This window comes from Lonchura striata, chromosome 3 (genome assembly GCF_050655825.1).
Source record: "Lonchura striata isolate lonStrDom1 chromosome 3, ASM5065582v1, whole genome shotgun sequence".
NCBI lineage: Eukaryota > Metazoa > Chordata > Aves > Passeriformes > Estrildidae > Lonchura > Lonchura striata.
The window spans coordinates 96,743,103-96,769,362 of record NC_140705.1 but is presented as its reverse complement, the minus strand read 5'-3'; the positions used below and the strand labels follow the sequence as shown (position 1 = coordinate 96,769,362).

At 41.4% G+C, this 26,260-nt stretch overlaps 1 protein-coding gene across 2 annotated transcripts in view; it reads left to right on the top strand.

The window, feature by feature from the left end:
- XDH (xanthine dehydrogenase) overlaps window positions 1–26,260 on the top strand; it is a 57,361-nt gene that overhangs the window by 20,614 nt on the left and 10,487 nt on the right. For both annotated transcript variants that reach the window (XM_021537016.3, XM_021537015.3), the window contains exons 5-26: window positions 20–146; window positions 934–995; window positions 2,779–2,847; window positions 3,661–3,729; window positions 4,184–4,270; window positions 6,966–7,107; window positions 7,662–7,754; window positions 8,704–8,855; window positions 9,685–9,778; window positions 10,553–10,662; window positions 13,404–13,588; window positions 14,357–14,525; window positions 14,978–15,067; window positions 15,756–15,925; window positions 18,300–18,423; window positions 18,812–18,931; window positions 20,529–20,625; window positions 21,623–21,747; window positions 22,432–22,565; window positions 23,975–24,062; window positions 24,695–24,781; window positions 26,045–26,236. In XM_021537016.3, coding sequence (XP_021392691.3) covers window positions 20–146; window positions 934–995; window positions 2,779–2,847; window positions 3,661–3,729; window positions 4,184–4,270; window positions 6,966–7,107; window positions 7,662–7,754; window positions 8,704–8,855; window positions 9,685–9,778; window positions 10,553–10,662; window positions 13,404–13,588; window positions 14,357–14,525; window positions 14,978–15,067; window positions 15,756–15,925; window positions 18,300–18,423; window positions 18,812–18,931; window positions 20,529–20,625; window positions 21,623–21,747; window positions 22,432–22,565; window positions 23,975–24,062; window positions 24,695–24,781; window positions 26,045–26,236 — 2,586 coding nt within the window. The remainder of the gene's footprint in view (window positions 1–19; window positions 147–933; window positions 996–2,778; window positions 2,848–3,660; window positions 3,730–4,183; window positions 4,271–6,965; window positions 7,108–7,661; window positions 7,755–8,703; window positions 8,856–9,684; window positions 9,779–10,552; window positions 10,663–13,403; window positions 13,589–14,356; window positions 14,526–14,977; window positions 15,068–15,755; window positions 15,926–18,299; window positions 18,424–18,811; window positions 18,932–20,528; window positions 20,626–21,622; window positions 21,748–22,431; window positions 22,566–23,974; window positions 24,063–24,694; window positions 24,782–26,044; window positions 26,237–26,260) is intronic.

The window sequence follows — 26,260 nt, the reverse complement described above, 5'->3', positions numbered from 1 at the left end:
GGTTTTTACTTTCTCTCAGGAGAGAATAGCAAAAAGTCATGGGTCCCAATGTGGCTTTTGCACTCCAGGCATTGTCATGTCCATGTACACATTGCTTCGGAACAACCCCGAGCCCCACATGGAGGATATCGAAGATGCTTTCCAAGGTAATATGCATAGCCCTGCAGGGATGCAACCTGTTCTGCTTTTATTGCATGTTCTTCACCCAGTGGGATGGAGGTGCACCATTATTTTAATGTATTTTGTTAAAAATAGGTGATGGTGGTGAGGTTAAGAAGTAGCTTTTTCACTCAGAGGCTGGCCAGGTGCTAAGAAATGAACATCACAGTTCATAAGCAGGGGCAAGTGGCCCAAGTCTGGGATGAGGAACCCACTAATTTTAACAAAAGACCAAAAGGTGGCCTGTCATTGAGGGGCATGGAAGTGTTTTTGTTTATTCATTGCTGTCACAAGAGTCTGCAGAGGTGACAGAGAACATGTCCTCGAGTCAAGGACCAAGACAGCAACATGCAATGATGGAGTGGGGCAGAACCCAACTGTGTAAATCTTGTGAGAGGCTGCTCTTGCTGGTGATGTTTGAGTCATTACTGTGCTTCCAGCAGTGATCTGAGAGTAATGATGACGCATGAGAGAGCAACCTCTGTGTAATTGAGGAGACAGACTAGTTGGTATACTGATAAGACTCACACAATTGAGATAAAACGAATACTGAATAAGACGTATTGAATTTGTTCTAAATGAATTTCAGTTTAAATTTCAACACAAAGGAATGGTAGGGTTGTTACAAGGTTCCTAATGAAATTTTGTTCCTCCCATTTTTTTCATTAGCTGTATCAAGATTTTATATGCTTTTGTGAGAAACAATAGAGTGTTTTAAAATAAGTTTTTAGCTAAATGACACAAAATCCTTATCCTTTTGCTCTGGCAATGCAGGGAACTTGTGTCGGTGTACAGGCTACAGACCCATTCTGGAAGGATATAGGACATTTGCTAAAGTAAGTGGCTTCAGATGATATTTAAAAAAAAACCTGGAAAGTTGGCTGTCTTTCTCTCTGTCATGAAACGTGTCATGAATGTAAATGGGGAGGAAAGAAATAAATATGCTCCAACAACACAGCTCCAGCTCTTGGCCTCTGTGTATGTGATTCATGTGTTAATAATTCAGATAGAGTAAACCCTTTACTCTCTCCACTTGCTGAGGACACATAAATAAGATCCATCTGATGGTCCCTTTTTGGATTACAGATAATCAGACTCTGTAACTCTTTTCTGTAAGTCTCAGAAAAACTCACCCTCACTGCATAGTGCAGTTTGTAGCTGATTCTGGTGTGGACAAAGTATGAAGGTATGGTGCACTGGTACGGACAGACTGTAGAGGAATCTGGTGAGGAATTTGATTTTGAAAGGTCAGCTGCAGAGCAGGAATAGCTCTGGAAAGAAGTTGAAGTCACTATTTTATAGCTCTTGCCCAGAATTCTTCTGCTGGCTTGGGTGCAGTATAAGCTTTGCCATAAATTTTCTCTAGTTCCTTTGTACCTGAAAGAGTGCTGGAGGCTGTGAAGAGAAGATCATGATGTACTACAGTGATTACCAGTCACTCATGGGTCTACACTGGCATTAAATATCAAAAGGAAAGAATTTACAGTGATGCCCATTCATTTTATTTTAATATCCAGAATTGCAATCAACAAAAGAGAATACAAGCAGGAGTGAGATCCATTACAAATGGTTGATATGCCCAGCTGATAAAAGCCTACTTGGATTTCCAACAGGCTTTCCACAGTGTCTCACCAAAGGCTTTTAAAGACAATAGGGGTTAAAAGGGAAGAACTCTGTATATATGAAAGAGTGGTTAAAAGGCAGTAGAAGAAAAATGGCATATTTTTGCAGTGGAGGGGGAGGTCACTGTTGTGGAGTTGTGTTGGGACTTGTGGTGGGAAGTAAGGCTGTTGCACCTACCCTAAATGTGGTTAAGAGAGTGAGCAAGAATATGAGAAAATAAGCTAAGAGATATAAAGTTTGGGTAGTGAAGGCAGGAACTGGCTTTGAGGAATTTTTGAAGGATTTTATGAACTTCAGAGACTGGAGAATAGAATGGGATACAGAACAGAAAACACTGCCGTGGCTCTTCCTACAATTGAGTACTCTGCAGTTCTGCTCCTCTCATCTCTAACAGGGTATTACAGAGCAGAAGAGGATTCAGAGAACTGTAACAAGGATCACACCTGGGGCAATCTGACTTCCATCTGACTGGGAAGCACTGAGTGCACTTCAGTGTGAAAAGGAGATGCCAGGGAGAGGAAGGGACTCTACATAGCACTGACATAGCAACGTGGTTTTTGTTGACCTCAAATAGAGATCAACAGAATTGTGATTAGAGGTGGAATGTGATCAGGCATCTGCTATTTCCTGCCTCACCCAGTAAAGTATCATTTCAAGAACTGAAACTAACAGGAGTCAGATCAAAAACAAAGGCAGATGGTCTCTGTGGTAGAGCATTGGTACTGTATTGTGTGTGCTTTCAGCCTTCTCTGGGTGCCTCCTCACAGCTCCAAAGCTAATTGTTGAATGGTCAGAATAGTTTCAAACCAGAACAAGAGGTTTTTCAGTACAAGTGGGCATAACACTGTAGGATATTGCCTTCCATTGGCAAGAGAAACACCTATGTGATTGGCACCTTCCTTCTGCTTTGGATATTTCTCTCAAAAAGGGATCAAACCTACTTCATTTCCTTGGAATCTGCACATTTTTTTCTCAGAACAGTTTGTGTTCCCACAGGACATGAATGGCTGTGGCAGAGCTGCCAATGGTACTGGATGCTGTCGTAGTGGGAAGGAAAATGCCATGGTAAGCTGAATGTTAAAGCCCATAACCATAATTTTCAATATAGCATTGGAGCTTTAGTGTGTTAACACATTGGAGTGTGTTAGTCACCTCTCTGGCTCTGCTGTGGTGCAGATACTGGGAGCTCTCTGAGCTGTTTTTGTTGCCTATCTCTTGGAAAATGCCAGGACTGTGCATGTCCTGATGAGCATGAATGGCCATTGTGATGTGGGTTTTAAAACATTGGTGTTTCTTCTGAGTCTGCAAGGAGCAACCCTTCTGTCAAATAGCATGATGACAACTGTATGAATGTGTTACCAGCTTCTGGTGCATTGAAGTTATACATCTTTCTGTGAAAACAGGTCTAAATCCCCCACTGTGATATTTCCCAAACTTTGCCATCCAGTGATGAATGAAGTAATTTCCTCTCTGTTCCAAAACTGTAAAATTGAGATCTTCTGGAGTATCTAGAGGGGGAAAAAAGTTAATCACATTGTATGTATCAATCTAGGTACAAAACAAATGAAGGAATGGAAAGAAGAAATTGGTGCTTAAGGTAGTGTGAGTATAAAATAAATTTAGGAATCAGAGAATATAATGAAATTCATTACCAGAAATTTCCAGGGAATTTCTGTGGATTATTTTTTAGGACAGTGTTGCATGGAATACAGCAACAATTGAGACTACTAGGAGTCCTTTCTTTCAAGCAGTTTATTAATGAAGAATGTTACTGCAAATTTCTGACATCTAAGGATTGATAAAAGAGGACTATATTCTGTAAAAGTTGCAATGTTCTGACTATGTTTAGAATAGCTGAAGTGTGCTTTTTTCCTTCAGAATGGGGGCTGCTGTGGAGGAAAAGCCAATGGTCCAGGCTGCTGCATGAATGGAAAAGAAGACAGTGTGGTAAGGTGCCTCTCAACTAGAACTTTTTCCTATATTTCTGATGCTTTAATATCTTCTATCTGGCTTGTTGTATGCCCAAGCCCAATGCTTTTATTTTAGCAAGATTTATGCAGAGCAATTTAGACTAATTTATATTTTATGGTCAGAAGAGCATACCTCAGAAAAGGTATATTTTGACATGATTTAACATGCCAATGTGAAAGGGATGTCACTTTTGATTGACTAAAACATTAGTGTGTTCAGGGTTGAGTTTTCTGACAAGACATGCAGGGGAATCACAGAAAATAACTGCAGAACCTTAAATGTTGAATCAGGTGGCATAATTTTGCTGTGTTTGCCATATTTTGCTTTATGAAATAGCAACAGGGATTTGAGTTGAAAGAGGAATGAGTTATGGTTATATGTGGAGAGCTTTCTCCTCAGTTATTAGCCATTTGCATTTTCTCTGCCACAGACAATGACATCCTCCAGCCTGTTCAATTCTTCTGAGTTCCAGCCACTGGATCCCACACAGGAGCCAATCTTCCCACCAGAATTAATGGTAAGTTGGTTCAGAAAGAAATAGCAGTGATATGTTGGTTTAGTTGTTCTGCACAAGGTTTGAGTGACTCTGTCCTGAGGAAATGGCAGGGAAAAAATGGCTGCTAATGAATGAAAATGCATGGGCATGAATCCTTCCCTGTTTTATAAAACAGAAGGTGTTTGAGCCAGGGTGGTTGAAAAGAAATATGCAGGCCAGGTGCCTGCTCCAGCTGTCTGGCTTTGTTTCTGGTTCTCACCATATGTCTCTCTGCTCTTGGGTTGCCTTTGTTCCCAGTCATTGCCTGTCTGGGGGTGGAACAGAAGCTAAAATCCAAATGTCAATTTACTAGGTCAGATGTGAACTTCTGCATCAAATACAGACATAGCTGAACACATCTTCCTGTGTCCCCCTTATAGTGTAGGACAAGAAGTAGGAGCTTGTGGTGGTTTTGTGTGGGAAGCGTTCACAGAAGTGATGTAAACTTTTTAGCTACTGGAAAGTTGTATGTGTTTTTGTGAAAAACTCGTATTAAAGTTGAAAGAAACTTGGGAATTTTTTCTTTCTTTTCTGGTTGGTAAAGAGGTAGCAAGGGCTTAGACCATGGTTGGGTGATGTTTGCTGCAGGCCCAGACCCTTTTCCTGGGGTTTCTGCCCCCATTTGGTTTTTGGGTAAGGGAGGGGAGGCCACAGAGCTGATGTTGGGCTGTGGCTGCCATTTCTGACACCTTGACACAGCTGAGCAGGGCTGAGCTGGAACCCCTGGCCCCTAAGAGCAGCCTCAGGCCAGGCTGGCTTGGCCAAGAATTTCACCACCATTAAAATTCACCCACAACATCTGGGCAGAGCAGAGGAGAGGCCATCACACCCCCTGGCCACAGTTCCCACCATAAACCAACCCCAGCTGGGTCAGGTAACCATCTACAAGCCTTGAACAAAACATTAACTTCTTCAATCCTCCCTCAAGGGAGAGAAGGAACAAAAATTCAGACAAGGTAAAGGAATTCACAGAATGACCAGGTTGGAAGAGACCTTAAGGATCATCAAGTCCAACCAACAACATGAAGACACCAAAGTCAATGAAGAAACAATCCCAGATAGGAGAAATGAGTTGATACTTTTAGTTTTAGGCTGAAGTTCTCCTGTAAAGATATGAGAAATGACTCTTTTTCCTTATAGCACATAAAGGTATAGAGAGATGAAAGTATTCAAATTGTAGACATTCAGCAAAGGCCTTCATACTAAAGTAAGTAAATATTGAGGTAATTGTAATTTTATGAAACGTTTAAACAGAGAAAGAGAAAAAATTAATAAAGATCTTGTGCTCTTAAGAAAACAATTTTAGAAATAAATAATGAGAACTTTTGCCTTTAAACAACTCATCTTTAAAACAGAACTCCATAAGCTGACATGGCCCATAAACACAACTGTGAGAAAAACTTGTAGAAAATGAGAGGAATTTAATGATTGCAGATTTCTCCAGGCAGCTGCTATTTGTAGAGAGAACCACGAGAAAATTGTTTTTTTGTATAGAAGTCTTCGTAACATTAACAAAAAATACTTCTGTCCCCAAGTAAACGAAAGAAAGACTATTTTAGAAGTAGTAAACTGACTGCAATTTTAGGTTTTGTTTCTTTACATTGTTATTGGGAAAAAAGAGATTGTGGGGGGAAGAGAAATGTCTTAAAGCTTTTATTCTAATTCTTATTACTTAGTTACTATTAATCAACTTTATACCTTTTTAATGTTTTAGACCTACTTTGCCTTTCTCCTAATCCTACTTCACAACAAAAAATGAGTACACTAATAATTAACCAGCACTAAACCCACCTCTTTAATACATTAACCATAAAATCTCAAATTAACAAACCAAAACCACTACAGGGTGTAGCTGAATATGTATCTCAAAGAGTTTTCTTTTCAAAAAACTCTCCTCACTGTAGCAGGATTAAAAGTTGGTTGGCTCACAATGACATTAAAAGTTAGGTGAGATTAGTTTCTCTCCATGTTTCATTCCTGTCTTTTTCAGGGATCCTCCCCCCTTAAGCAATGTGTCCCAGCCAGGAATCTAATCCAGCACATGACACATCTACAGCTTCCTTCACATTTAACAACTGAAATTCAATCATTAATTCTGCTGCTGTACCCAGATTAAATGTGTCATGAGCTACAGCATGAGTAGGTTCTCTTAGACCATAACATAAATTCACCTTGAGATAGGCTCCTCTGTTTGTTCTCCTAGATGTTCTCCTGCCCCAGGGTTGATTTCATGTTTTCTTCAGTTGCTGGGTGAAGTTGTTAAAAAGGGAATCAGAACCTGACCTGACAGGTTAATTGCAATTCATCAGTGCAAAAGACTAACATTTTTGGATTGAGATGGGAATGGAAAACACTTTGAAGCAACTGGAGCTATGGGCATGTGCCAGAACCTTGGTCAGATGGAGCTTGCTGGCACAGATCTTGCTAGGGAGATGTGGAAGCAGGATGCACCTGGCAGTACCAGGAAGGGAGAACTTTTGTCAGCATGAGAGACTTTCATGACTGCTAGCAGAAGGATGGGGAATGGCAAACTGCCACCAAACGGTGTGGATGTCCCAGCCCCCTGAGAGTAACTCCTCTGAGATGGAGCACAGTGTGGCACAGGCATGGGCAGCATGTGAGCAGGGGTTCTTGGCTCGATGTAGGGGCTGAGCTCTATCTGAATTCCCTTCTGCAGACTCAGAGTAACAAACAGCAGAAGCAGATGTGTTTCAAAGGCGAGCGTGTGATGTGGATCCAGCCCACAACTCTCAATGAACTGGTGGCTCTCAAATCCCAGTACCCCAATGCCAAACTCGTTGTGGGGAACACAGAAGTGGGTAAGAGAAAGAGCTGATGCTTATTATGAACAGTTGAAAAACCTTCAATTAAGTATTTTGTGAGAACAATGCAAATGGAAACCTCTGTCATGTCATAACTTTTAGAAAGCTATTTGTTTTCAGGTTGTATGTAGGAACAAATTTTCTTCTCAGATAGATTAATCTCACAGTGAATGTTTTTCTCTATTCTTTGTCATGCCAGGTGAAAAAAATGCTAATCCAGATCTCTGAGCCTTTGTGCTGTTTTGTGTAATTTTGAGAAGAGGGGAGTGACAGCATAAATATCCCCATAATCAAATGAATTCCATTGTGAAAGCTGCATTTGAAGGACTCTCAAGACTTGAAATCTTGCTGCCTTCTTACACCAAATAGACACCTTTGCAAACATAAGTGCTGACAAGGAGAGTTCAGACATATTCTGTTGTCTTGAGCAACTGGTTCATGAAATACTTACTAAATGTTGTAGGGTTTATGGTATTAATTTTCCTTTCTTGAAGGATTGTGTACAGCAGTAGCCACGTCACACAAGTGCCAAACTGTATATTTTCCTTAAGGTATCGAGATGAGGTTAAAGAACCTGCTGTATCCAGTGATAATAGCACCAGCATGGATCCCTGAAATGAATGCTGTTCAGCACACTGAAACAGGTGAGCAAAAAAGAGGCAGAACATCTGTGAGATGAGTGGGGACTCCATGGAATAATAAAGAGGGCGTGAAGAAAAATCCCCAGATTAAAGATTACTTTCTGTATGCATTATACCTTTCCCATACAGGAAATCAAGTGACTGATATGTAAAAAAGTGAGCTAGGGAATGTTTAGCCCAGAGAAGAGGAGGTTCAGGGGTGACCTTATCACTTTCTACCACTCCTTGAAAGGAGGGTGTAGCCAGGTGGGAGTCAGTCTCTTCTCCCAGGTAACAGGATAAGAGGAAACTGCCTCAAGCTGTGCCAGGAGATGTTCAGATTGACATCAGGAAGAATTTCTTCACTTGACAGTATGGTCTAGTACTGGTCTGGGCTGCTTATGGAGATAGTGGAGTCACCACCCCTGGAAGTGTTTAAGAAATGACTGGACGTGACTTTTAATGCTGTGGTTTAACTGATGTGGTGGTCTTCAGTCAGAGGCTGGACTCAGTGATCTTTGGAGGTCTTTTCCAGCCTTAACAATTCTAGAATTCCATTGCCTTTAGCATTGTGATGGAAATAGGTCAGCCTTACAAAAAGAAGTACCTAGGGTAATTTAATGTATGTGGCCCAATGCTGGTAGGATATTTAAAGTGTAGAAACTGGAAAGGAGATGGAATTCACTTCTTAAAGGACAAACTAATACCTAAAGGAGGCAAATATTGTTAATAATACACTGATGCAAAAGGGTTGTGTGTTACTGTCATGTGGGAGACAGCACCAGCATTAGCTGTGGTTTAAAGGTGAATTTTGTTCTGAGGATGTGATGTTTACATGCAGTGCATTCTAAATAGTCTGGTGTAACTGAAGGTCTATTTGAGCTCAGTGGCATCCAAACTTTGCAGACACAGTAACTGTCCTTCTCTACCTCAAAATTTTGGAGAATGATTCTTTTCCTTTGTTTGTTTACAGGGGTCACCATTGGCGCTGCCTGTACCCTGAAGTCAGTAGAGGAGGTGATGAAAAAAGCAGTGGCAGACCTTCCTCCATACAAAACAGAGATCTTCCAGGCTGTCCTGGAGCAGCTGCGCTGGTTTGCAGGGCCACAGATCAGGAATGTGGCTGTAAGTGACTTGGGAGCACCAGGGGCTGTAGTTGAAAGCTCAGTTTGAGGAGCTGCCCTACCTCAAGCAGTGTTGGTGTGCTCTGTGCCTCTCACAGGAGAACGTTTGCAAACCCTAGGAAAGAAACCAGCACACAAAAATCAATCCCAGAAGTGGTGGGGTCTCAGCTGGTGTCTGTGCTGCACTGATGTCACACATCTAGCAAGCAAGGGAAACATGGCAGTTTGTCCAGGTCTTCCATTGCTGTTATTACGAAGTGGGGGGAACTGTAGTGAGATTTGTAATTTGTAATTTAACAAAAAAAGTATTTAGAGTGCTGGATTAACTTCAGAGAAACAGGTGTGTATATATTGCCATGACAACTAGGGCAGTCATAGTGTTAATGTATCAGATCTGGCAGATTTTCCTCTAGTTTTAAAGGGGAAGGTGTGTTCAAACTCCATGTGTGCTAAGAAAAAAATATCAAGGAAGCAGTTAAACCAACCTACCAAACAAGAACTTTTATTCCATGAGACACTGTGCTATGCATTTGTTTTGAAGCCAAAACCTTTGCTTCCTGATTATTACTGAAAATACCCTTTTTAGTTTCATGGATCCTCCCTTAATAGCAGGTACAGTGATTGAATTTTGTCATGGTTGTGCATATGAAGTTTGAGCATAAGCTAGTCTTGATGCATTAACAAAACACTGTCCTAAATCTGTTTCAGGCAAATGTTAATATTGTCTGAGACAGCATCTGATTTTCTGGGGCTTAGGTTTTCCCAATTAATTAAAGGACAAAAATGGCTTAGATTTTTAATAATTAGCTGATGCATTATTTTCACTCTAGGCTATTGGTGGGAACATAATGACAGCAAGCCCAATTTCTGACTTAAATCCTGTGTTAATGGCAAGTGGAAGCAAACTGACTTTGGTATCAAAAGGTAAGTTACCTACATTTCCCTGAGGGGAGTGGTATAGTCAACAGCCCTCTGCCATGGGTTGTTAGGTCAGGCCAGAACTTAAAAGTGGAAATTAACATTATAAGTCTGTGTCTTCTGTGTTTTCACACTTTTTGAGGCTGAAGTACTAAAACTAGACCTAAGGTTGACTTCCTAAAGGATTTAGGAACCTCTGGTACTGTATATAATTACAGGCACATCCTTGTGAAAAGCTGGTTGAAGATGTGTACTAATGAAAAATAATAGGTATTAAATAGTTTCTGTCACTGTCATACTTTAATCCTTCTGGTATATTCAGATAAAGACTGAAATGTGGGGGTTTTTTCTAAGAAGAAAGCCAAGCATGTCAGTTTTTATTTGTTCTTAGAAAATTTTTTTTAAAATAGGATCCTTGAAGTAAGTGGACTGTCAGTGGACTGACTGCTGATTTGTGTGCAGGCTATGGAAAGGAGAAAGAGGGGAATTTCATTAGAGTGTTGGAAACTGGCTCACCTGGAAAGTAAGCTTTAATTAGATAAGGAAAGAAGGAGGTCTCTTTGATCAGTTCATGTGCAAAGAAAATTTAATATGGAGGCAGAAGCTGTTATAGATTCCATAAATACCAAAATAAATCTAAGAAAGATTTTATTATTTAGTGAGAGTGGAAAAATGAAATCAGATATCATATCAAGAGTGATTTGTGTGGTTTGAAGGCTTTTCCACACATACTATTGCCATTCTTCATTTATTCACCATTGATGTCCCTTTGATCTACAGAGGGCAAAAGGACAGTCACGATGGATGAGAAGTTTTTCACTGGCTACAGAAAGACAATAGTTAAGCCTGAAGAAATACTTCTCTCTGTTGAAATACCCTACAGCAAAAAGGTAAGTTTGTAAGAAAAAACTTTACTGTCTGTGGAGCTAAAGTGCTGTTATTTAAGTGTTGTTTTCAAAGTTAGGCACCTTTTTCCTGATTGACTCCCAAATGCTTATGTAGTCCCAAGTGGACCAGGAAGCAAGTGAATTATTTGGCGAAAATTCAGCAGCACACTATTCTTTGCAAACAAGGGGAGCAGGGTTCTATGATAAAGTATGGAAAGCCCAAGAATTTTTCTACTGCAAGGAAGAGAAATTTCACTTTATTATCTGAATCTTTTTGAGAGCATTTGGTAATGATGAAAAGTGTCAAAATTATGTTCCCAGAGGTAGAAGTTCTGCTTGAAAAGCAGAACAGAAAAGGTTTTAGCAATTTCAGATGGAGAGTGAACTTAATATGCCAAAGATTCCTGCTTAATTCCTGTGAGCTGATACAGGAAATGAAATGGGGAAGAGTCTGTATGGATAAAAGTTCAGTTCAGTTTATATATTCTTGTCTTGCAAGATGTAAACCACAAGGACTGACTGTTAGGTCATTTTGGCTTTGTGCACTTGCAACTTCCAATGAGGCTGCACAACTTGCTTCGAATGGAACGATGAGCACTTCTCAGCTGTAGCAGCATAAACCACAACTGATTCAGTGTGTAAGAAGTAAAACTCTGCTTCTTCCTTTAGGGCTGAGAACATCAGACTGTAATTTTATGCTTGTGAAGGTGCTTACCTTCTTAGAGGTTGTGGCTCCAAGTCATACGATGCACGGATTTGCAATATGGTGATGCATTTTCTTTATAAATGGAAAACACTGATTTACTTGAATACATGCCATTGTATTATGGGAGAGAACTAATAAATCCCTTGTCTATCCTCTCAAATTTTACTACTAAAGGAACAAAATTATTTTATTTATGGTGGGTTTTCCATCTATTTCTGGGCAATCCTTCTTTGGACTTGTCATAAAAGCATCACTTTTTGCCATCATGAGAAACACGGTTGAGGTTGCCAATGGGAAATACTGTATTCCTCCATCCATATGACAGTCTCATGGCAATTACACAAAACAAACAAATGTTTAGAAGCAGCCCTAGGTTATATGCAGATTATTGCTCTGAAAAACTGAAACAACTTTTGAACTCTGAACTTCATGGTTTCTCGGCTGATCTTTGCTCACAAATAAAGAGGCTGAAGTTCTTCAGGGCATGTCTGAAGGTGCTGGCATGTCACAGGCAAAGTTTTCTCCAAGTGTGATTTCCTCATGAATGAAAGCAGGGCTGTTTCAGCACACAGCTAGATAGAATTTTTTTTGTTTATCTTTGTTTGAAACTGATGCTATGCCTTGCATTAATGGAACTTGTCACACCAAGGGTAAGACTGGCCAAACAACAGGAAGAATTAACATGCTCTGTTTGCCAAGAGACCCAGGCAGGCATGTGATGTGATGGTTCACTTACCTACACTCCAAGCAAGGAAAGATCATGAGTGCCTTTCCTCCTACAGGATGCTGAATGAAGAAAATTAAGGTGTCCTGTGAAGAGTGAAGGCAGTAATGCCCTCTTGTTCCAGTCATGTTATTGGAAATCTCTTGATCACACAGTAAGAGAGGAGGCTGCTTTTTCTCCTCCTTGAAAGCTAATTGTTTTAACAAGCAGAGTGGTAGAATGTCCTCACTGGAAGGATGCTATTGATGCTTCTCTGCGATTATCTACTGACTGCTGAGTAATTATTTGAATTCAGGAAATGAAGCACATCCTTCAGTTATATCTGCAGTAACAAGTCCTTGATGCACAAAAGGGGCCTCTTGTGAAACTATTGCCATTGTCAAGAGGAGAGAAATTGTTCTATCCAACAATGAAAGGATTGCTGTCCACTTCAGATTAGAAATACTGAAGCAGACTGCTGTGCTGTGTGGAGTCACTTGGCTGAGCTATTGGAGAAGAAACTTGTCAGAAAACTCTCCAGAAGGGCAGTGCAAAGACATCAGATCTGATCCCTCTCGTAGTCTGCAGGGTGCCTGAACAGCAGTTTGTCCTCACCTGCAGAACATGCAAGAGGACTGACCATGCTGTGACTCCAGGGTGTCACTATTACATGGTGCATCCTGGTAGAGTGTTAATCTCATATTTACAGCCACTCTTTATAATGAGCTGCTGAGTTTTGTGCACTACAGTTGCTGGTGCATTTACAAGAATTTCCTCGCTCTGTGGAGACCAGGATAGTAACTGAGAATTCTATTTCCTGTAACAGATTAAATTTTCTTTTATTAATAGTTTACTCTAGAACTCAGAGGTATTTGTGATTACTGATTTCAGCTCTTGCAGGTTTCAAAGGCTTCTCAAGTGAAGGAGTTTAGGATATGGGTTTTACTGATTAGACTTCTAGCTTAGCAGCCTGAGAGGAAGAAAAACTTGCTGAGAAACTGTAATTTTGTTTATGCACAAACAATCTGTCTTGTTTCTTCCTCTTGAAATATGGAAAAATGTGTTAGGCACAAGCAGATCTCTTTCAAAGCTTGTTTCCCCCACAGTCCTAGGTTTGGTAACAACCACTGAACTGATACATTAATCATTGAATCATGTGAAAATAAACAGTGCTGCCTGAACAAACATGTCCTGCTTGGCCCTGCACAATGAATCAACCAGATACCGTTCCCTGAAATAGTTCATACATATAGAGATAGGTTAAACAGCTTGTCCACATTTACACTCCAAAGCATGCCAAGGTAGAGGATACAGAAATACTTTCCTGTTTTTCAGGGTGAATACTTCTCAGCTTTCAAGCAGGCTTCTCGTCGTGAGGATGACATTGCTATTGTGACCTGTGGGTTGAGAGTCCTGTTCCAAGATGGCACAAGCAGAGTGAAGGAGATAAAACTGAGCTATGGAGGAATGGCTCCTACCACTGTTCTGGCACTAAAAACTTGCAAGGAACTCACTGGCAGGTAGGAATTTTTCTGTGATAAAAAGACTGTCTAATGGAACTGTGCTGATTTTTTTACAGGAGCAGTTTAAATATCTAAAACATCCTAAATCCTCTCTAAAAGTACATCAGAGGAGAAAGGGGAAGTAGTATAGTTATGCTTCTGCAGCAGTGTGGTTTGTGTAATGCCTTGCTTCCTCCAGTATGCCTTACCCTTAAAGATCCACGTAATTCTGTCATTCAGAGAGCCATTTTCTTGCCAAATTCACTCATCAGTTGAAGTGGACAGAAGCTAGATGTGTTCATGACCTGCTAAACCAGGTTCATTTCAAATTGGATGGAAAAACCAGACCTTATATCATGCAATAGCTTTGCCATACCTTTAGGGAAGGTAGCATGAGCCCAAGATGAGAGCAAAGCATACACATGTGCTATGAACAGATAGAATTGATGGCTGTTGCTTGACAGCATGTGGGAATAGCATGAAGCTGTGTCAGGAGGTTTAGGATGGATATCAGGGGAAAAGTTTCTTCACCAAGAGGGTGGTTGGGGACTGCAACAAGCTCTCCAGGGTAGCACCAAGTCTGACAGAGTTGAAGAAGCATTTGGACAATCTCAGGCACTTGGTGTGACCCTTGGGCTGTTCTGTGCAAGGCCAGGAGCTGGACTCGATGGTCCTGATGGGCCCCTTCCACTTCATCATATTCTGTGGTCCTGTGTCAGAAGAATTAGTCTTCCCTGGTGAATTTAGGTCTGAGCAAGGTTGTCTGTCACCTCTGTTTCCTTGCAGAGACTGGAATGAGAAGCTGCTGCAGGATGCCTGCCGCTTACTGGCGGGTGAGATGGATCTGTCTCCTTCGGCTCCTGGGGGCATGGTGGATTTCCGACGCACGCTCACCCTCAGCTTCTTTTTCAAGTTCTACCTGACAGTCCTTCAGAAACTGAGCAAGAGTGGCACTGTGAGTGCTCCTTGGTTAGGCAGATTTGGGGAAGGAGAACCTCTTTGTACTGCCTTGGTGGGGAAGGCATGGGGAGGGTTCAGATTTGAGCAGTCCTGCCTGATGACAAAATCCATGCTGCAATAGCTGCCAGAACTGTTCTGCTGCTTGCGTAACAGTGACTTGTGTATCTTCCCACTTGCTTCCTCGTGGTACTCTCCCATTGTGGTGGAAGGGTGTAGCTCTGTGGTTCACAGGATGATTCCTGGACTTCTCCCTTTTGCTGCATTACAAGAGGTCTTGTGGCTCTGTGGTTGTTCTTGGCACAGAGCCTGAGCCTCGTTCACCTTTAACTCAGTAGATTATGGATTACTTTAAGTGGGAGATGGAGAATGGAAAATATCCTGAGCTACTAAGGAATGTGAGAAAGGAGTTGGAAGGGAAGGTGATTTTCTTTAATATGTCTCTGGCAGAAAACTATGTGTGAGCCTGTCCCTTCAAACTACATCAGTGCTACAGAGCTATTTCACAAAGATCCCATTGCAAATGCCCAGCTCTTCCAAGTAAGTAGCAGCTTTCCCAAGTAAGTAGCAGTGTCAGCATGACATAGATGCAGGCTTTTCTGTAGCTCAAGCTGTGCTTCTTATCTTCTTGTCTCCCTGAGTATGGTCATCACATAAACTTTGATAATGCCATGCATGAAGCTTGTATTTGGGTCTCAATCCTTTCCTCACTTTAGGGTACTATTCTTTCCTATTATTGTCCAAGAGAGCCCAAGCTTTCTCAGAAGGCTGAGGGCTTTCTAAAAATTGCTTTTCCTCCTGTACCCAGCTATATCCAAACTGGAAATCCCCTTCTGTTTTCCCCAGTTATAGCCTGCCTTTCTTAGCATTTCTCAGGCTTCACACTTGGGATGAATCTTCTTTCTTATTTCTCTGTTAGTGACCCATTCTCTTATGCTTTGAGAGTAGAATAATTTTAGAACTTGAACTTTCTTATGCAAGATGTGAAAGCAAACCCTTCCCTTCCATAGAAATTTCAAAACCCAAACTACTTTCACTTAATTCCCTACAGCTCCTCTCTGTGTAGACATGTCTTGTGGCATCTTGTTTACCTTTTTTTCACACAGGACTGAGCCCCCATCCTATTCCCCATTCACCAGAATGTCTCACAGTGCCTTTTGCTCTCCCATCAATGCTTCCATCCCCTTCCACCCAAGCCAGCGATAGTCAGCCATGTGTTTTACTGCAGGAGGTGCCCAAGGGGCAGGCTGTGGAAGATATGGTGGGCAGGCCTCTGGTGCATGTTTCAGCAGCCAAACAAGCCAGTGGAGAAGCTGTGTACTGCGATGACATCCCTCACTATGAGAACGAGCTGTACCTAACACTGGTGACCAGCACTAAGGCCCACGCTAAGATCCTGTAAGTGTCGCTTCTCCCCATTCCAAACATTGGAAGCATCTGGTGGCTTAGAAAACATCAATCTGCCAGGGTGTGGGTGAGGAAAAGGTTTTGCTTAGGTGGGAACTCCAGTTCTTTGCACATTGTTACACGGAGGCGAGCGAGCTCTGCGTGTGACAGCTGCCTTGCAAGTCTGCGTCACTGGGACTGCGAGGGAACCAACACCAAACTTTGATTTTTGCTTTGCTGAAGCACAAAAGCCCCCAGCCTAGGCCAAACTTTTTGCATTTCCCATCTCTTATACTTGGGCACACAGGATTAAAAAGGAGCAGGGTAGGAGAGCACCACAGAAGTTGGGATGTCATTTTAATCACTAACTAGAGCATGTAGCTTGAAGATTCTCCTCCTGTCTGCCTGAAAAATTAGGTTGTAAGATGCAATTCTACCAGCTCTCCTGCTGGTGAGTCAGCTACGGGCACTGGGTTTTGCCTTGCACGGTGCTTGCCTGCACTGGCTCTGATCAAGCCCTCTGCACAAAAGTCATTTGTGAAATGGCTTCAGCTGTGAGGTGTAGCCCCGTTTGTGCTTGGCTGTAGCAAGGTGGACAGGTCAGTATTTGGAAGTGCAGCTGTCTCAGGAAACATCTTGTCTATCCAGGGCATGACTGGTACCTAATTTATAACAATAGTGAATAACCAACTCCTAAAGGCCCATCCTGGAAGGTAATGCTCATATGAATTTTAATGTTGTAATTTTGCAGGACTGGCTGCCCCCACAAACCCTAATTTTGTTTATATGGTGGTGGCTCTGCCCTCAGCTGTTTTGATGTGGGACACTCTGCGTTACACTGGCTCGTGTCATCCTTGCAATGTGCTGTTCATTCCTTAGGCAATACTTCCTGCCTAGTTAGGCTTCCTGTCCAGAGCTTTCCCATTGTGGTGTGGGCAGCATGGTGGTCATGGATGCACAGATGTAGTAATTGACTCCCAGGTTATGAAAGAAACTGCTCTGTTATTCATAGTTAATTTTTAGGTGTTGCAATGTGCAATACAGACACTTAAGTGGTGTTACTACCACCAGGGCAGATGGGGAGATAGAGAAGGCATCACATCCATGCTTGTGACCCCAACATGCAGTGTTTTCTGGAAGTTGCTGTACCCGTTCTCTTGCATTTACATTGTGTACACATACTTCAGGCTGCAAGCCTGTAGCATTCTGTAGAGGAAGTAGTAGAATATTTAATCAGGGGACAAAGTATCTCAACCTATGATTTTGGCAGTCAAAATATTGACAATGAAAACTTCTGCTTCATCCAAGCCAGATTTTGAGCACCAAGTGTAAAACAGACACCAGCTACCTCTGCATTTGTAACTAAGGGGGTTGTTTCTGAGCTACTGCTGCAGAAACACAGGAAAGAGAACATTCCAAAGAAAAATAGCATTTTGTGTTCCTGCTGTCTAGGGATTCATGTGGGAAAGTTCATTCATACATTTAATGTCTTTTTTTTAAAGTCTGTGGCTCACTGGGATGTATTAGCAGCTGCTTTCAGGCTCAGTTAATATCAAAGTTTTAGGAATCTAAACAAGTTGCTGAAAAAATTGCAGCAATTTACGGAAGGCAATAAATCATTCAGTCAGCAAAGTCAAAGTCTCAGCTCTTCTATTCACAACTGTTTCTCTGTAAAGTTAATGTACATAATATTGCAAAAGGATCCTGAAAGTCTTTTGTAATATAGTTTTACTAAGTTCTCCATATAAAAATTAAATTATATTGCCCTTTTTTAGTTATTTTGTCACTGAATTTTAAGTTGATGTATGATTGAAGCAGAAAAGCATTTTGGTTAGGTGCTTCTTTTGCTCATTACCAAGGAAAACCTTTCATGAAGGTTTTTGTCTTTTTGAGCATCACTTCTTTTGCATCCCCTTAAAAATGCTGAAGCTTCTTTATGATTGATCCTCAGCAATTTCTCACTGACTCACCCATGGCAGATGATACATGTCTGCACTAAAATTTCATATTTATCCAAATTCTTGCCTTCATGGCAAGAATCGTGGCAGCTAAGAAGACAGTGGAGGCACAACATCACTAACACTAACTCATCATCAAAGAATCTTTAGTACATGTGACAATTGGATCATGTTCAGATATGTCTTAGGGAAAAGATGTATGGCAAAGTCCAAAGAAGCAAGATGGTGATCAGTCTCACAGTCAGGATTAGCATTTTCATATAGATCCCAAATTATTATAGTCTCATGTTATGCTGCCACAGTCTCACATGATATTCACATGGCATAGCCAAACTTGAGGAAATCTGGTCTGAATTTGTATTGGAATTCCATAATTGCTTATACAAAGGAAAAAATAAAAATAACACTGTCTCTCCTTCTTTCCTTAGTTCTGTAGATACATCTGAAGCTCAGAGTGTTCCTGGGTTTGTGTGTTTTGTCTCAGCCAAGGATGTTCCTGGCAGTAATATCACTGGCATCGCTAATGATGAGACTGTCTTTGCTGAGGATGTGGTATGTAGCTAAAAATAGCCTTTTTCAATCATGCTGCTCAGGATATAACATTTCTCATACTGTCCAGTCAAGTCCTCTACCTTATACAGAGTTAGTTCTAACTGCACTGGGGTCAACAGAAATCTTGGTGCCAAATTCAATAAGGCCCAAGTCCCTTTGCCCTGTGCCCCTCTCCTCTTAGCTCCACAATTCTTCTCTAAGCTGCAGCCCCCTGGGACAGGCTCACTCACTCAGTTGCTGTCCAAATTTGCTTGGGATTATTTTCCCTGGGCTGTTTTTTAATAGACTGGTCTGAACAAGCTGCATAAAATGAATAAGAATTATCATGAGTCTCTCATCACTACAAACACACGCCCCAAATGATGGTGGGTCCCAATCTTGCCTGTAGGTCACCTGCGTGGGTCATATCATTGGTGCAGTCCTTGCAGACACACAGGAACATTCCAGGAGAGCAGCTAAAGCTGTGAAGATTAAGTATGAGGAACTTCAACCTATTGTCACAATTCAGGTAAGATGGCTCAGTTCTGCATCTGCAGCTGGCTTGGGACCCCCTGCGGTCTAGTTCTGTTCTCACACATATTGTTACTTAACCCCACGTTTTGTTTGTGTTTGTGGGTGCAACAGGATACTGATGGAAGGAATAATTTGTGTATTTAAATATAAAGAAGGTACATCTTTGGTGCTCTACTGATTTAGAGTACATTAACGTTTTCTGTGCTATTTAAAGCTGAAACAAATAAACCAAGCTTGGGGAGATAATATTGTGCTCAACTGAAAATTGTTTAAATAAACAAGGTTACTGTGACTTACATTCTTACCCACAGAGGTTTGCTTTTAATATTCTCGGGTGTGACCCTGCTGGCTTCATTGAAAACCATTCCCTCTTCATTCTCTTATTTATAACAAGCAATAATAAGGTGTGAAAATGGCTTTTGTAGCTCTGTCACTGCACTGCTTTCCTGAGATTTCTGCAGACCATTTCTCTAGCTTCTAAACTGATGAAATTAATTTTTGGGAGTTCATTCCCTGCTGTGAACTGTATGGACACAATCCTTAAGTGGCTTTTCTCAAAGCTGAAGAAATTAATATTAACAATGTATGATCATTTCATGCTTTTTTAACTAGAGAAATTGTTGACAAGATCTGCTTGAGATAGTAAAAGCAAATGATAATATCTACACAGCATTCATTTCTAGAAATGGGAAAGAAAAATGTATGAAGCCATTTTTAGTGGAGAAATTAGAAACCTAGGATTCTAATGAAATGTTTTTAATAGTCAGTATTTTGTACCATGTATTTTGTAATGTGAGTTGTATTCATGCAAGTAGAGTCTGTGCACTGTCTCATGCAGACACTGGTACTGTCATCTGAGGACACAAATCTTGGGTTGTGTGACTTGTGGATTAACCAACAACATGTGGGACCTTTGTCTTTTCTGAGGCTTCTAGTTGTTCATTCAACCAGGGAACATGATAGTTCTAAAAATGTGCTGGCTTTTTAATTTTTTTGTTTTGTTTTGTTGCTTGATATTTGGTAGGGGATTGTTTTCATTATGGAAAGCTTCAGTTTTGGCAAAAGGAAAATGCCTTTGTTGAATTTCCCTTATATACTTCCTTGTATATTAGTTCAGAAGGTAACTACTTCTGCATTTCTTATCTGAGAGGTTTCATTTTCTCTTTCTCTCTCTTTTTTTTCCTCCTTGGTTTTTGTTTTGGTGTTTTTGTTTGTTTGTGGTTTTTTTTTGGTTGGTTGGTTTGGTTTTTTTGTTTGTTGTTTTTCCCCTTTCTCCCACCTTTTGGGCTACAGAGAAGAATTAATTTAAGTTGTATGTTATAGCTCTGGTGGTTACAGGCCTTAAGGTTCTGGGTCCACAATGTAAAACAAATCACAAGGAGTACCTTAAGATTGTCCAGTTATGGTGTCAGTTGTGAAATTGCTTTGTTGCCAGAAGTTATTTTGTATTGCTTTTAGTCAAGTCTCTTGGCTACTACCTTAGAAAGTGTATGTTCTTGTGCTTTTTATCTTGGATATTTCTTCTTCAGTTAGAGAAAGGTTTGATTTCATTCCACTTAGACAAAATGTCATTGTGTGATTCTGTCTCCTAGGAAGCAATTGAGAAACAATCTTTCTTTAAGGATATAAAGAGGATTAATAAGGGAGATGTGAAGAAAGGATTTGAAGAATCTGACCACATTTTGGAAGGTGAGAATAAGCATTAAAAATTCTTTTAAAATAGTGTAGTTTGTGACAAAAGAAGTCAAGCTGTCAGCCTCCTTTTTTTGCATATGATACTGAGAGTAAGGCTTGCAGGACTAAATTAATTTCATATAAAGTTCCAGACTGATATACAAATTTTATTGTTTCAAAGGGACCTGGATGTTGCCAGCTGTGCCCCCCAGAAAACACTCTTTTTTCAATGAAAGGACACATTTTTCTTGAGCAATTATTCTAGAAAGTGTTTTTTCCTTTCCTGATTTTTTTTTCCCTGTCCAGACATAGTCTGGTAAGTCTTATAGACAGCAAATTTCCTTTAATCTGGTGTATGGATGTATCTTAGCCAAATGGGCCACAATGAACAGATCAGGGCCATGACTGATAAAGGAGGTTGCTTCTGACATTTGTGTGTAGCATGACTGGAAATTGTACCCTCAGCACTGCCAGGTAAGATGGCCTGGAAAGAGCCTCATGCAGTGATTGAGTGGATTCCCAGTTAGATCATCTTGAGGCATTTTGAGTTTCTATTTTTGTTCTCCTGTTTCAAAGTCTGTAACCTGGCATTTTATCTACTCAGCTAGACTATATTTGATTTATTTTTATTCTTATCTCAGTGGTGTTTTTGAGGCAGTCTTGAAAGGCACCAAATACTGCATCTTCAGAGATGCTGGGTCAATGGCATGGTGCGCAGACTTATTTTTGAAATGCCAGCCACTTGTGTTTTATAATTAAGACTTACAGAAAGTGGAAAGGAATCGTGTCTGGAATTTTTTTGTTTTGTTGTTGAGTTTATTTTTTGTTGTTTTTTAAACATTGAACCAAAAGTGTCAATTTTAGAGCTAGTGATATCCAGTGCTGGGCAAAGCAAAGAGTTGTCACTTAACACATGTACAGAAGGCAGTAGATTGAAGACAACATGTGATGGGTGGCACCTTGTAACACCAGGGACGCCCCTTTCTATGGGGCATTTATTTCAATTTTCTAGGAGAGATGTATGTTGGTGGCCAGGAGCATTTCTACCTGGAAACTCACTGTACTTTGGCTGTGCCAAAGGGAGAAGATGGTGAGATGGAACTCTTTGTGTCAACCCAAAACCCAATGAAGACACAGGTACTTCTCACTAACCTAGTGCCTAAAAGGCTTTTGTTTCTCAGTTTCAGACTAGATGAATGGTTGTTTTATAGTTGCTCTTATTTTATTCTTCAATTAAAAACCACACGGACTTAGAGTTGGGTATGGGATCTAAAGTCCCTATCCATCCCACTGGAGTTGAGACTCTCCTTCCAGGTGAGAGAGATATTTCTGTTGCCAACACATCTTTGTTAAGAGGGATTACATGCTTGGCCCTTTCTGGAGAGGGTCCCAGCTGCTCAGGAGACCTGATGCTTGAATGACACATCAGAAAGAGAGGTGGTGAAACCACTGTCTGTGCACCAACTCTTCCATTCCATGAGATTCACTACTGGCACCATGGAGTGTCCTTGGCCTGTTTACTGGCTCACCAAGACTGTCCAAAGGTCTCTCAATGCAGTGAGGGTGGTATGGATGTCAAACCCTTTGCTAAATGAGACCTGTGTCTTGGTAACATCATCTTGTGTCAGTCTTTTCCTGAATCTGGCCCTGTGTGCAGCAGCACTGTGCCTTTCCCCTCAGAGATCAAATGCTGGGCTTATTGGCTCCAATTGCAAATACAATATTTGCATTGTTGAAATGGTTTCAGGAAGGCAGTGTTGGCATTTAGTTCTTAACACCAGCTGAGCTCCCTACATGTCCTGCTGTTTTGTTTTTCATTAGGAGTTTGCTGCTAATGCACTTGGAGTGCCTTCAAATCGGATTGTGGTTCGAGTGAAAAGAATGGGAGGAGGATTTGGAGGAAAAGAAACTAGGAGTACTATTTTGACATCTGTAGTGGTTGTTGCAGCCTTCAAGTAAGTTTGTGTGTGGAGGAAGAGGGATTTTTTTCCTTCAGACTGTCCCAGGCTGCGTCTTTCTTGAGCACCATTTGGGCAGGAGCACTTTCAATACTCTGTCTTCTCACTGTACAACTTATAGCAAGCTTGGGATTTCCCAAAGGAGGTGTCTGATGGGTTCTTGGCTAGGAGGTAGGAGGGATTGAACCTGCCCAGAGGGGCTAAGTTTATGTGGGAATGTCAGCTTTTAATAGGAAAAACCTCCTTATTCTTTACTCCTTTGGTGCTCTCTGAAAATTCTTGGATCTCAAATAATTTGCCTTTCCCCCTCACCTCACCCCAAATAATTTCAAAATCCAGTACCAGCTATGTGGGGTTTTTTTGTTTGTTTGTTTGTTTTTGTTTTTTAATAGAGGTATGAGAATCTCTTTGTTCAAAACTCTACTACACCGGTCTTGCATCATTATATGTCTCCTCTTCTGCAAACTCCATTTTCGGATTTTTCCCTAGGAATGGTGGCAGGTCTTTGAACCCACGCTTTTAAAACACCTAAAAGCTCAGGGAATTAACCTGGGCTGCAACCATTTGTAAAGAGTAGATTGGAAATGTGCTCCTGGTTTCTGGAGTTTTGTTGGGAGCTCATGTTTAACTGTGCAGGTTTTGGGTGGACATGGCCCCAGAGGTGACATTTCTGCCCTGCCTGTACCCTGCCCTTGCTGGCAGAGCTGGAGGGATCTTGCAACACAGCAGCAGTTTGACACAATATCTTTGGACGAGGACAGGCAAAATGAAACTCTGTTTTTAAATTTACTTTATTTTTTTCTGTTCTGAGCAAACAGTCTGCTTTGTCTAATTAATCAGTGATACATTTGCATTCTTCTCTTTATCTCTGCCAGCCAAACCACTGTTTGACATCCTACAGGCTACAAAAATAACATGACATTTGCTAGGTACTGGTACAACCTGAAGGCAGGCACTTGGAAGGCAAAATTGTTCGAAAATTAAGAACCACTCCTACTCTCCCCCCTGTTTTCCTCCTTGATAATAAATAAGCAAATAAAAAACAAGATCAAATTAAAGGCTAGTTAGTACTTTGCTTTATTATATAATTCCTATGGCATTGTCTTTTTCAAAGCCCAAAGAGTACCTTGAGAAATAGTCTGGAAAACAGTGATTGCTCAGTTATCTCTAAAAGAAATTATCCTTTTTTAAATATAAGAGCCTTTGCAAGAGTTTTCACAAACTGGTCCCACCTTTGGAGATGTTTATTTTTTTTACTCATTCTTGCTAATTTCTTAAGTGTAAGATATATGAACCAAAGAGTTTACTAAGTGTCCGTTGCCACCCTAGAAAGACAAAGAACCTTGTTCTGCAAGAACTGTATTGTGCATTTCAGGCTTTCCCTAAAAACCTGTGTTCTTTCACAGAACTGGCCGTGCAGTGCGGTGCATGCTGGATCGAGATGAGGACATGCTGATAAGTGGTGGGAGGCACCCCTTCCTGGGGAGGTACAAGGTATGCACACACCTGAGGGGAGTTCATGTGGTCTCAGTGCTGTCCCCTGAGACATCAGAGAGCAGTAAGATGTTGTGAAAAAACACTGCTATGGTCGCTTTACTGCTGATCTCCCACACTACAAATGGGCCAGGTCAGATGGGCTGTAGCATTTTTCCTGTTAAAGTGCTGCAGAAGTGGTTTTGGCTTGGATGGTTCCCTTCCTGTGACCTCAGTGTAAATAACTCTGCCTTTCTTGCAACCAGGACTTTGACCCTGCTGAGAATCACATTTCTTTTAGAGGCTCGCCCATTCCTGTAAAGCATCATTTACGAAGTAATGTGCTTGGTTAACTTGCTTTCTGTTTCAATCCTCCTCCAACTGCTGCTGCTTTTGAAAGCAAAAACCTGTTAAGGAAATTGTGGCTGTGGTAAGTGGCCAGCACTTAATTTAGAAGAGTTCTCTGGAGCAAGATTGACACATGCATGAACCCTTTACTGGGGAGCTCCCTCAGCTGCTGGCTGTGCCTGCCCTGTGCTGCACTGGGGACAATCAGCCCTCTGTCTGTGTGAGATCCATTCAGTATTCGGAGGCAAGCACAAACCAGAACATTTTGTAGAAAACTGATTACTGAGGAGGCACTCTCTTGACAGGTTGGCTTCATGAAGAATGGGAAAGTCAAGAGTCTGGAAGTGTCATACTACAGCAATGGAGGCAACTCTGTAGACCTCTCTCATGGCGTAAGTAAAATTTTCTGATGGCTGATTAAGCAGAAGGTGTGTTTCTGTGCAACCTTCTGCTCTGCCTTCAGAGAGCTGTTGCCTACAGCATTGCTGGCACATGCCATAACTAAACTTTGAGGTAACTAAAAACAGATTTTGAAGGGCTTTTGAAGATTCTATGAATGCTCTGTGAGCCAACTGACCTGCCTTGGCATGTGCCGCATGATTCTTATGGATGCTGTAATAACTTAGATTGAGCAAAGGGGTCAGGAATGTTTCCTTTGCATTATAGAGGGCTGTGATGGAAAAGCTGTTGCACAATGCAAGATGGCTGATAGATCTCCAGCTCTGGGGAAAGATAGTTCCTTGGGAAAAGAAGCATCCCAGTCAATAGGTTGATCAGGGCAGAGTGCCTAAATCAATAAGCTTGGTAAAAGTCTGGCTAAAGCCAGCACTGTGTTCACAAGCAGTAAGGACAAAATATGGGCCCAAGTTCTGAGTTTGTCTCCAAGAAGTTTTCCACTGATGAGTAAAAAACTCTCCTTTTCTGTCATGTGAGTGACCAACTCAATAGCCTAGTGTCACTCAGGTTTATTCTAGCTCACTTTCTCCAGTCCACCTGGTTGAGAGCACATCTGTGTAATTGTCTTTTTGACTTGTGTCTGAATCAGGGGACTGGAAAGTGCTGCATGTAGAAATAAGGTTTGGTTGCGTGTAATGTCCTCTCTGTGCTGCTGCTGGAAGAGAAGTCTGGAAACAAAAGCCAGAAAGAAGTCCTGGCCCCTTCCCAATGTGGACAATAAGTGGACAAATCTCAAATCTTGCAGTTCAGCAGTTACTGAAAATGTTTATTTCATATGTTTGCCCTTCCTGCCATCACCCAGTGCAGAGTCACTTTTCCAGTAACAGATTACTCACTATAGTAAAAAGAAAACTGTGTTTCTTCCTGATAGATAATGGCATTTACATACTGTTTGACTCAGCAGGAGCCCAGGGCCAAAAAAGGACTTTGAAGCTCCATCTGTCCCAGAGCCATAAGAGTCAACAGAGAAGTGTGCTTATTGTCCTATTCAGAGGACACCACTTGACATTCCATTGCACCTGAGAGGCAGTTCTGGCTGCACTTCAGTGCTTATCATCTTTGTTGACTACAGCACTGCAGGGTGCTAGAGAAAGTGCTGATTGTTGTAAATTAGTTTCCAGTCTGGTTTTGGCATTGGTGAGAAGTCTGACGTCCAGTTAATGTAAAGTGTGTCCACCTCCATTCCTTTTCTTCACCAGGTAATGGACAGAGCCCTGTTACACTTGGACAACTCCTACAACATCCCCAATGTCAGCAGCATGGGCATTGTTTGCAAGACCAACTTGCCTTCCAACACAGCCTTCCGTGGCTTTGGAGGGCCTCAGGGAATGATGGTTGCTGAGTGCTGGATGAGTGACCTTGCTCAGAAGTGTGGCCTGCCACCTGAGGAGGTACAGACCTGCTGACATCTTCCA